This window comes from Camelina sativa, chromosome 7, assembly GCF_000633955.1.
Source record: "Camelina sativa cultivar DH55 chromosome 7, Cs, whole genome shotgun sequence".
Lineage (NCBI taxonomy): Eukaryota > Viridiplantae > Streptophyta > Magnoliopsida > Brassicales > Brassicaceae > Camelina > Camelina sativa.
Genome location: NC_025691.1, coordinates 28,838,599 through 28,850,158, shown reverse-complemented (window position 1 = coordinate 28,850,158; position 11,560 = coordinate 28,838,599). Strand labels below are relative to the sequence as shown.

The window sequence follows — 11,560 nt, the reverse complement described above, 5'->3', positions numbered from 1 at the left end:
AAACGATTTTTAGACTCTTGTCTTAAGGAAGCATTACCATCATTTACTCTGTCATAACTCGATGCTGATTTTTCGAGATTCATTCCCTCTGTGACTGATAAGTCTAAAGAGATTACAAAGCCACCTGACTTCGTATTCGCCTTGACCTGCTCCCTACCCTCAAGGTTTGAAAAAGTAGCCAAACATATGTTTTGCTTTGAGCCTGGGCGATTAACTTCTTGAAATTGAGTGGAGTGACGAGAGCTAGGTGCCACCAATGGGGTGTGTTTTTCCTTCTCAATACCACTCTTGGTTCTGCCATGACCCTGAGATCTTCTTGAGTTGATAAATACTGGAACTGCGAACTCTTCTTCCTCTCTCACCATTTTCCTCTGATCATGTTGTGCCAAAGATCTCACATTTTCCATAAAGGACATTTGGGATACACAGTTCTCAGTTGCTTCGTTTGCAGCTGAAGAATCAAGATGGCGGGAAGATAAGTTTCTTTCCACACCACAAGACTGCAGAAAGGAGGGTTAAAAAGGATTATTCCCCATGTCTTTATCAAGTAGAATACAATAACCAGAAGCAAGCATGAAACTTCAGTACATAAAAAATCTTTCACAAGAGAACAACTAAAAGTATAGTTAAATCATCAGATTTAATGATGGATGAGCTTAGTCATCAACACCCAGATCCAAACATACATTACAAAACAAATCAAATGAGCAAAGCCCGCTAAAGTCAAAAAACCTACATAAATGTCTTTGAAAACCATAATCTTCTACTGAAAATATTGGTAACAACAAGAATGTTAGATTAAAAAGATGAACCGTTCTGATCATCCACACCAGGATACACTAGATTCTGATTTGTGCAAGAAAATTTAATCCCAAAAGTTCAATCAATAAGCAAAAGGAGTTATTATGAGCTGAAAACACTTAGAAACATTGATCAATCAACCCCTACTCTTTCATTTAAGGAGTTACCACAACTGGAAACAACTATTGCTAAAAAAAAAACAAAGCAATACCTGACTACCAGGAGGATGAACCAAAGTGGTTGTGCTACTACGGGAATTATGAGATAACGAGGCATGATCACCAAACCTCTGAGAAGGGATACTAAGCTGCTCATAAAGAGCCATCTTGTTTCTAGGAGGAGCTCTAGGCCCTCCTTTATCAGCATCATTCACATGAAGCCGAGGAAACATAGGTTCCAATATCTTCTCCTCATCTTTCCCTCTCTTCATCACACGATTTCACAACCTTTGCTTCTCAAAAATAACCTAACTTCACACCGAATTTAGCAACAACAAGCTTCAATAATTGAACCTAAAAATCGAAAAAAGACACCAAATTTAGCAACAACAAGCTTCAATAAAACAAACTCACCAATCAAATGAAATAACTTAACCCACCGACTACGATAGAGATCTCTCTCTCTAACCAATCAGAAAAGAAAAAAAAACCCAAGTAAAGAGAAATCAAAGAAACACCCAAGTGAGTTCAACCTGCTAATCGAGTAATAGAGACGGTGAAGCGAATCAAGGTAGAGATGATAGTTAAGCAGCCAAAGGAACAAGATTCGGAAGGAGGCAGAAGAAGATGACTTGTGGAGATAGATAGAGAGAGAGAGAGAGAGAGAGAGAGAGAGAGAGAGAAAGTGGGGTCTAGAAGAAGAGAGAGAGAGGATCTCTTCGGAGAGATATCATTTCATAAAATCCCATTTGGACATTTTCACCACCGGAAAGTGCGTGACAACGTGGACTCCTTTTGTAATAGTGTAATCTTAAAAACTTCATCCAATACATCACTTTTTGTTGGATTCACTGCTTCATTCATCCTCTTATAAAATAAAAAAATAAAATTTATATATATTATAATAAAATTAAAAATTTAAATCATTCTTTAATAAATTCAAACCGATATAGAATTTAGTTTAATTTATAAAATCTACACCATAACCATCTCATTTGTGAACCCAAACCGACATATAATTTCGTTCTACTTATAAAATCTAAATTCTAACCATCTCATTTGTGAACCCAAACCGACATATAATTTCGTTCTAATTATAAAATCTAAACTCTAACATCTCATTTGTGAATTCAAACCGACATATAATTTCGTTCTAATTGTAAAATCTAAACTTTAACCACATCATTTGTAAACTCAAACCGACATATAATTTTGTTTGAATGTAAAATCTAAACCCTAACCACTTCATTTGTAAACTCAAACCGTCATATAAGTTTGTTCTAATTTTAAAAATCTAAACCAAGCCAATATTTAACTTTCTTTAATTAAAAATATACATAATTTGTTTATTTAATTTGTTTTGCTTTTTAATTTAATTTTGATTTATTTTTTAAATGAAATATTAGATGGAAGATTCTGATTGGCTGAGAGAAGAGGAGGTGAACATTTTGTTTTTCTTTGTAAAGTCTAAACCAAACCCCAGGGGGTGAACCTAAGTATTTTTCTTTTTTTATAAAGAATATGTAAGATGACCATATTTTCTACCTAGTTTATAAAGAATAAAATCAAAGATTTGCAATCTAGAATAAAGATTTGTTTTCAGCCTGTTTTTTCTCTGTTTTTGTTTCTAAACAAATGAGTAGAGTCATCAAGTATTACAAATTTACAAGATAAAGCTAATCTATGATTTGTATGAAAACTTGAAGACATCTATAATATAATTTTTTTTTTTAAAAGACGTCTTCTAAAATGGAGAAAGTTTTATATATCTAATTAGTTAAAAAATATTACAAAACTAAATGTAGTTTAAATACTTACTTAGAAATCATATATAGATGTAGTGTTTGGACTATATTTTGTTAAAGATCTTGTTTTGTATTGATGCTGTTTAGTATACTTGCTTAGAAAAAACTTTTGGATTTTATCCTTGAGCTATAGCCAAAACTTCATATTCTTCTATTGTCAATAAATCTCCTTATCTCGGTATGTCTCTTTCAATTTATTTCCTATAATTCGATTTGCGCTTGAGAAATCGAATCATCCAATTTTGCATTTTGTAGGGCTGTCTTTGACGAGGAGATAAAGGGTGGACCATGTGGAATATTATTTTTTCGCCACCAAAAAATGGATTTTTTACAATTCTTAATCTTATCCACAAAAACCGGGACCCAAAATTTTTTTGTTCGATTTCACCCTTGATTTCACTGCTCCATTAAGCCCCTCTTAACCTAACCACCTCTTGTCAAATCAGAAAGTCTTAGCACGCCTCACATTAGATTTTCCACAACTTGCTAAAATGGAACAATGATCAGAACTAATCATATCTAAATAATCTATCTTTGAATGCGGAAAGAGACAATGCTAATCTTTATTACCTAACGTTCAATCTAACCGACATCTAACAATCTGATTATTTTGCCTATTACCACACCAAGACAATTGCTCGCCATAACAAAGAAACTCCAACATTTCACAGTAATGAAACATGGAAATAAAAAGCACAAAAGAAGAGATCGATCGCAATGCTCCACCTTTTTTCGTGATTTCTAATAAATTCGTTAAATTCTTCAATTATAAACCAAGGGTCCTTCTTAGAAATTCCTATTTGAATTAATTTATCCTAAATTCTTTCCTGAGGTTAGGAACATGATCACCGTAAACAAAAGTAAAAAATACCAATTGTTATCCAAAAAAACCTTGAACATCGATGAAACTATCACAATCATAAAAAATATCAAGTTTTATTTTATCATTGTAAAACAAAGTTAATCCTCCGCTAGATATATGTGGCTCAACAGTATACAAATTATTATAACCAAATTTATTCTGAAATTTTTTTAAATAATTTTTTTTTATTTTTTTTTTTGACTGGCTTATGTAAGTTATCAACTATAGTCCTTTTTTTTTTTTTTTTTTTGGCCAAAATCAAACAGATGACCCAAAAATGAAAAATCAAACAGATGACCCAAAAATGAAAAATCAAATCAATCAAAAAAATAGACGACAAAGAAATAAAAAATAAAAGAAAAATCAATCTACCAGTTACCCTTTTTTTTTATCACAAAACTCAGGAATTCAAGTTGTGATTTTCTTCAACCCGTCCGTTGGCGAATCTGATCGAAATGGCTTCTTCTTCTCCAACTCAGCGTACTCACGTCCCAATTCCTCCCGACCCACCACCACCAGGTCCCCTTTTTTCTTTTTCAATTTTGCTTCTCCATACTCCAGTTTCCTGATTCTTAACTCGATTATACCAAGTTACGCTACTACTAATCATCTTCATTCTTTAACCGTAATCGATCTGCTTCATCCCTCAGATTCCCCTAATCTCATGATTTTGTGTCTAATATAAAACTTCATTTCTGATCGAAATATGCCTTTTTTTTTTTCTCCTTTAACTCTTGTTTTGATTTGAAATGTTTTATAGAAATGTTTGAGTATGGATTAGATTACATTCTGAAACTATACACTGTTTGTTAGTTTTTTTTTGGGTTAATGCAAGTAGTAAGTAGATTGTTGTTATAGATTTCTCTTGTCTCTCATGTCTGAGAGTTTTATTCTTGCAGGAGGAGGTAGGTCACTGACACAAGAAGCTAATGACCCACCAGTGCCTATATCAGTTTCCTCGCCGAGCGGGAAACGAACCAGAGATCCCGAAGACGAGGTCTACCTCGATAACCTTCGCTCCCAGAAACGTTATCTTAGCGAGGTTTGTTTTATTCTGGGCGGTTTTTTTGCTCCGTAACTCAGTTGTTTGATGATTCTTGTGGGTTCTGTAATCGCCATTTACAGCCCACTTTTTCATTTGTGGCTGTGGGATGGTTAAATCATATCTCTTTTAAGTCAGCGGGTTTGCTTTCTGAGAATTGCAATAGCTTCTGTAGTTTTCTCTATCTTAACAGTGTTTAAATTTCGCCAACATCTTTTTCGTAGATAATGGCTTGCAGTTTAAACGGACTAACAGTCGGGGACTCACTTCCTGTCAATATGTTAGAGTCTCCAGCTCGGTCTGAGAGCTTTCTTTATCACAGGTTTCAATATCTCTCACCCTGATTTTGTGTTTGATCATTTTGGTGTATGTATATGTGTTTATTTTGGGATTTTTTTTGTAAATGCCTAAAGACAAGGAAACAAGTATACAACTCTGAGTTGGAGAGATTGTTTTGTTTCTGTCTCTCGATCCTTTGTTTGAAGTTTGATACCAGGAGATTCAAGCGGGCTCTAGTAGTGTTTTTAGCTCATTAGAGACTCTGGATTGGAGCATTTGTTGTTGAATATGGTTTGTGAAGTTTCAAAATAACTATCTGATGAGCTTCATTATATGTGTCATACATAACATAGGGATGATTTACCATTGCAATACTCTCCCATGTCGGAAGACTCAGACGAAGCAAGATTCTGCGAGGACCCAACAACAACAACAAGCACTTGCTCATCGCAACCCGAGAGCCGCCCAACGAGTCCAGTTTCACCATATCGATACCAAAGACCTCTTTCTTCAACAAACTCACCACTCCTGTCATCGTCAACAATCCCACTCCATTCACATGCATGTCCTACCTCCGTGAGCTCCAATGCAACAACAACCACTACTACTACTACTACTCCACAGTCTCGCCATAGAGGATCAGACACAGAAGGAAGGTTTCCATCATCGCCCAGCGATATCTGCCATTCAGGTGACTTGAGGAGAACCGCTCTACTCAGGTCTGTTCAAATGAGGACACAACCATGTGGCTATACTTCAAGTTCAGGGACAAACAATATTGACGTTGAAGAGAGGATGTGTTCTAAGTCTACGGAAGAAGATGGAGGCTATAATAGAGGGGAAGATATATCTTACACTGAAGTCTCTAGTAAGAGCAAGTCTTGTAAAGCATTGGACATGAGACTTTGTGAAAAGTGATCAAAGAGGCTAACGAATAGCCAGCCCTTCCATTAACAATACTAAATTGTTGATTATTATTTTTGTATGCAACTAATTTTTAATTATTCAAAGTAATTAATAGGAGTACTATGTTAGTGTCAAAATGGGTAACCCGACCCATACCCATGTGGGTTAGAGACTTTCGTGGGCGGGTTTAATCCGACCCATTTATTATAATGGGTTAAAATTATATATCCAAACCCAATAATATAAAATCCAATGACTAAATGGATTATATGGGTTACCCATATATAAATAAAATAAAATGAAATAAAATAATTAATATTAAATCCATAACATATTATATAAAATAGAATTATAAAACCAACCGAAGTTTTCAAGTTTAAGAAAATAATATCAGATATTAAAATAGAAAAAACATCCTAAAATCTTTAAGCCAAAAATCCATTAAACCAAAATAAAAAGTCATTATATTAGATATATATTATTTTTGTTTTTTTGATTAACCCATGGGTAACCCATAACCCTAATGGGTTTACCCCGTTAAACTCATGAACCTATTGGACAAACCCATCAATACCCATTTATTTATATGGGTATAAAAACTTAACTCATACCCGTTAAAATAATAGACAAACAGGGTAAAACTATGGGTTTCTACCCATTTTGACACCCCTAACTATGTATTAATAAAAGTTTTGATCAAAACTACTATAGGTTTAAAATTGAAGTACAAAGTTTTTTAATAATACCAATAAAAAGTTTATATATATATTTTTGTTATTATTGTGAGTTTCTTCAAATATAGCCAAAAGCCCAAGCACAGGCCCAAATACCAACTAAACCCGATTCGGCTAGGGAACCCACCCGTCGGGTGAATCTGGACAGTCCCCTCAAATAAAAGTTGTGAGAGCGCTGCTTCGACGCTTTGATCGAAATGGCGTCGTCTTCTCCAACTCAGCGAGCTCACGTCCCGATTCCTCCAGAACCAGGTCCCTTCTTCTTCTTCAATTTGCTTCTCTATCCTTCAATTTGCTCTTTTATCGTTTCAATAAGCTTCGCTACTTGTAAATTATTATCTTCGTTCTTTCCATTGCGATCGATTAGCTTTGCTGTTCCTGATTTCACCGTATTCGATCTGCTTTATCCCTCAGAATCCCCCAAATAATTTGTTTTTTTTTTGTTTGCTTTCGCTTTTGAATCAATTGATTGAGAGAATAAACCGATTTGATGCTGACGTTACTTCGTTTCTAATCGAAAATGTGAGTTTTTGGCTTGTTTCTGGGAGAGTTTAGGTTCAAAGTTTGAAGGTGCTTCGTTATTGCTTTCTTGCAATGCATCATATGAGAGATTTTTGTTGATTTCATTTCTGATTTGAGAAATGTCTTATGAGTTGGATTTAGATCATCTACAGTATCTCTGTTTGCAGCTTAGATTTTGGGTTTAATTTTTTTTTTTAATCTAAAAATGTCTTATGGAACTGTGCAATATTCGTAAAGATGAATGCATGACTTGGATAGATCATTACAGTTTCTATGTTTGCAGCTTGGACTTTACCACAAACTAGACATGTTAGTTATGTTACATTTTTTTGCAATTTGTTTGTATTTTGATTATGCAAGTAGTGAAAATTGTCATAAACCTTTTGTCTCATCTCTGAGTTTCACTCTGTAGGGGGGAGGCCACTGACACAAGAAGCTAATGAGCCACAAGTTCCGATTCACATAGTGAAAGATCCTTTGCAACTTCCTGCTGATTTCCTAAACCCTTCTCCCGAAAAGAAATTGGTCATTGGTTTTGACTGTGAGGGTGTTGACCTCTGTCGACATGGAAAACTTTGTATCATGCAGGTATGACCCCTTTTAACTAGATTTTTAGATTATTTGTTCAATGATATTTTGGTAGTTTATAATTCTAACTGAAGATTCTTGTCTTGGCAGATTGCATTCTCTAATGCAATATACTTGGTTGATGTCATTGAGGGTGGCGAGGTGCTTATGAAAGCCTGTAAGCCTGCACTCGAGTCTAGTTACATCACAAAAGTTATTCATGATTGCAAACGTGACAGTGAGGTGTCTGAACTTTTTTTGTTTACTTGGTATTGTGTTCATGACATATTTATAATTCATGACAACGTCGCTTTAATTATTTTTCGTACTATAGGCCTTATACTTTCAGTTTGGGATAAGGTTGAACAATGTTGTGGACACTCAGGTACGCTTTTCTGTGTGATGCGAAAAAATCTCTTGCCTTGGACTATTTCCTGTCTAAGTAACCTGGTCTTGATTTTCTTATACTGTTTTCTGGTTCATAGATTGCTTATTCGCTGATAGAAGAGCAAGAAGGCAGGAGAAGACCTCTAGATGATTACATATCGTTTGTTTCACTCCTTGCTGATCCACGTTACTGCGGTACATTTTATATTATCATGTTAGTTTTTATTTATGATTTACCTTAAATATTTAATCCTCGCGGCATCTTGTTCTGGGCGTGAATATACTGATTTCAGCTGTGCAAATGTTTATGCAAGTTCGACCTTATCTATAGAGCCTGCTTTTTGGAACTTCTTGTTCTGGTTCATATCTTGCACCTTGAAATAGTGATATTGACATTTTTCCTATCATGTGGTGGTGAATCAATCGCTTTGCTTTTGTTTATTCGGTTTAGGCATATCATATGAAGAGAAAGAAGAAGTTCGTGTGCTCATGCGCCAGGTTCATTACATTTCTACTACATCTTTGCTAGTGTTTAAACTCAAATTATGCTTCCACAATAGATAATGAGTTGTTTGTGTTGCCTTAATCTTTCAAATTTAGGACCCAAAGTTTTGGACATACAGGCCAATGACTGAGCTTATGATCCGCGCAGCTGCCGATGATGTCCGCTTCCTTCTGTATCTCTATCACAGAATGATGGGAAAACTAAATCAGCGGTCACTATGGCATCTAGCTGTTCGTGGTGCGTTGTACTGTCGGTGTCTCTGCTGCATGAACGATGCTGATTTTGCTGATTGGCCGGCTGTTCCTCCAATTCCAGGTTTGTGCGTACATTAAGAATGTAGTTCAGGACATAACTAGGTTACTCTCTGAAGTCAGTGAAGATATATAAAAATCTATAGACAGAAAGATAAATAGACTAGTGATGTTTGCTTCAATTGGTTTACTGATTGTAGTTGGACTTTTGAGTATTGCAGATAACCTGAAGTCAGAAGATGAATGTCTCGAAGAAGAGATCCTGTCAGTGCTTGATGTTCCACCAGGAAAGATGGGACGTGTGATTGGAAGGAAAGGATCATCAATTCTCGCCATTAAGGAAGCTTGCAAGTATATAAACCATTTCGTTTTCATGTTGTAGTAGTGCTAACAAGACATTTGATATCTGACTGTCATATAATACGAGTGATTTTTTTCGTCTAGCAGCGCGGAAATTCTAATTGGAGGGGCAAAGGGTCCACCTGACAAGGTTAGTCTTATTCCATTGGGGCACGCGATCTCAACATAGTTCCAATGTTTAGCTATAAATGAGAGATTGGTGGAACCCAAAGATGTAATAAGGTAAGTGTTTTATGGAAATGGGTTTGGTGCAGATATTTGTGATTGGACCGGTGAAAGAAGTGCGTAAGGCGGAGGCTATACTGAGAGGAAGAATGATAGACTATTGAAGGAAATGAGGGCCCTTTGTAATCTTTCTCATTGCCCCCTACCAAAAAAACATTAAACCCTCTTTAAACTTGGAAACTCCATGGTTCAGTACGGACCCGAGAGAGTCCCCTCTTCAATAAAAGTTACATCATTAACTTCTGTTGATACTGGAACTTACCATTCCATTTCCCAAAAGGGACTTTATAGTTTGATGAAACCAAAAAAGACCATATCAGCTGTGGTTTATTGGCAAATGCAAAAGTAATTTATCTGATGAGTAACGTTCAACCCTCAATTTGTTTCTACGCCCGCTCTGTTTCCTTTAGTGTTAGTGAAACTGATAGTTTAATTACGTTTTGTAGGGAAATGATGATTCGTAATCCTAAATTAGTGGGTTTTAGTACGAGTAAATTCAATTTTTTGTGCAAACAATTGATCTTTTAAAATCTAAATGCTAAGGGGTGTATTGAAACAATGATTTTGGAGGATTTGATGGGATTTAGAAAATTTGGAAATTTTGATAGATTTTAGGGGAGTTGATATGATTTATGGTAAAAAAATTTCAAATCCCACCTAAAACCATGAGATTTGTATTTCTGTATTTTTAACTAAACAAATCCTCCAAAATCCTCCAGAATCCCTAAAACTTATTAAAATCCAAATCCACAAACTGTTTTGAATAACAGTGGATTTTAAAGTAGATTTTTAAATCATCAGTTGAATAACAGTGGATTTCATGAAATTTTTTAAAATCCATGATTGAATAACATAGGATTTGTAACTTTTACACAAATCACTTAAAATGTCAAGTTGAATACACCCCTTTAAGTCTTATTACATCTATTAGAGTTAGATATTGTGTAAAAGTCTTATATTTAACAATAAATCATGTACAAGTACAAGTGCTCAACTGACCTATTTTCTCTCATTCTTTGTTGAATATTTTTGTCTATTTGACTGTGTATATTATTAATCCACGCCTAAAACAATAATACTAATCCCCTTGAAACTCGAGCTATTTTAAAACTTTTTACTAATCTATTCTATTTTTACTAACACTAAAGGAAATAGCTTAGCTACTATTCTATTTTTACCCTAAAAATAGCTTAGCTATATTCAGAATAAGATTTAATATACCACTAGACTTAGGTTTTCAAAGTGTTTTTAATAATTTCTTGGTCTTATTTTCTCTCATTTGGTGTTGCATATTTTGGTCTACTTTACTATTTTGTACATAGACGAAATAAAACAAGTTTGCAAAAATCCAAATACATTTAGAACTAATTACAAAATGACAAACTAATACACAACAAAATAAAGCCAATGGCAAAAGAAAACAAAATAGGTAAATTACGAAAATGCTAAACAAATTGCAGAAAGGCCTCCCAAGTTTTTTTTTTTTTTTTGTGCAAAAGGCCTCCCAAGTATCAGTTACAAAACGACGATAAGACTGATTTGCCACGTCATTTATCTACACAAATAAAAAATCTCCAAATATTCACAAAATTAAAATAGTCGAGTCAAACTGGATAGAACTGCCACATCATCAAAGACTCGGTTAACAGTACCGGGTTAACTCAACCGAGTGAGTTTTCTCGACTGAGTTTCGCGTACATCTTGGCTCTCAGTTCTTTTCCAGATTCCACAAACTCCATCGCCGGAGCTTCTTCTTCACGTTCACTCTCCCAGATCTCAAACTCCCTAATTCTCGGCCACGTCGGCGCCTGCATCGGACGCAAAGACGACGAAAAAGGTAACCTAACTCCAGATCTCATCGGCGAACCCCACGAACAACCTCCGTTCAACTGCATCTTCCTCATCGACGCAATGATTTCACCGGTGCTCGGAGAAAGCGGCGGAGATTCCGACTGTGGAGAAACGAGGATCGAAGTCGGAGAAGTAGCTGAGCCTGATTTCGAAGAGAAGAATCCAAGATCTGGATCTAAGGAACAAGGCAAAACGCGTAACTGCTCCGTCGTATGAGCGAAGAAACAGATCCTTCTCCGGCAACTCGTTCCGTCTTTACACGGCTGAGTACGGTAACGAGAAGGATGAAGCCAACACTCGAAAAC

General features: G+C 35.4%; 4 protein-coding genes across 5 annotated transcripts in view; 2 read left to right on the top strand and 2 right to left on the bottom strand.

Annotated features, from left to right (window-relative positions):
* The window catches only part of LOC104703125 (protein EARLY FLOWERING 3-like), a 6,304-nt gene extending 4,608 nt beyond the window's left edge, over positions 1-1,696 (bottom strand). The window contains exons 1-3 of the mRNA XM_010419071.1: positions 1,493-1,696; positions 1,013-1,313; positions 4-500 (exon numbers count right to left, since the gene is read on the bottom strand). Of these exons, the coding sequence (XP_010417373.1) occupies positions 4-500; positions 1,013-1,231 (716 nt within the window). The 5' untranslated portion in view covers positions 1,232-1,313; positions 1,493-1,696. The remainder of the gene's footprint in view (positions 1-3; positions 501-1,012; positions 1,314-1,492) is intronic.
* LOC104703123 (putative protein TPRXL) lies at positions 3,971-5,973 on the top strand. The gene is made up of 4 exons (XM_010419069.2): positions 3,971-4,145; positions 4,526-4,668; positions 4,893-4,990; positions 5,301-5,973. Exons 1-4 carry the CDS (start codon positions 4,082-4,084, stop codon positions 5,863-5,865), a joined length of 870 nt encoding a protein of 289 aa, XP_010417371.1. The 5' UTR covers positions 3,971-4,081; the 3' UTR covers positions 5,866-5,973.
* LOC104703122 lies at positions 6,704-9,718 on the top strand. 2 transcript variants are annotated; one of them, XM_010419067.2, is made up of 10 exons: positions 6,704-6,839; positions 7,522-7,697; positions 7,788-7,919; positions 8,011-8,061; positions 8,162-8,258; positions 8,515-8,561; positions 8,664-8,883; positions 9,041-9,170; positions 9,264-9,309; positions 9,434-9,718. In XM_010419067.2, the coding sequence occupies exons 1-10, from the start codon at positions 6,785-6,787 to the stop codon at positions 9,506-9,508; spliced, it is 1,029 nt and encodes a 342-aa protein (XP_010417369.1). In that variant the 5' UTR covers positions 6,704-6,784; the 3' UTR covers positions 9,509-9,718. The 2 variants fall into 2 exon arrangements, with proteins under 2 accessions (XP_010417369.1, XP_010417370.1); XM_010419068.2 differs by having other exon boundaries at positions 6,705-6,839; positions 9,267-9,309.
* Positions 10,733-11,560, bottom strand: LOC104703121 (zinc finger CCCH domain-containing protein 23-like; the record flags this gene model as incomplete). The annotated part of the gene is given in 1 exon segment (XM_010419066.1): positions 10,733-11,560. A coding segment is annotated over 1 exon segment (495 nt), but the record flags the coding sequence as incomplete, so codon positions are not given.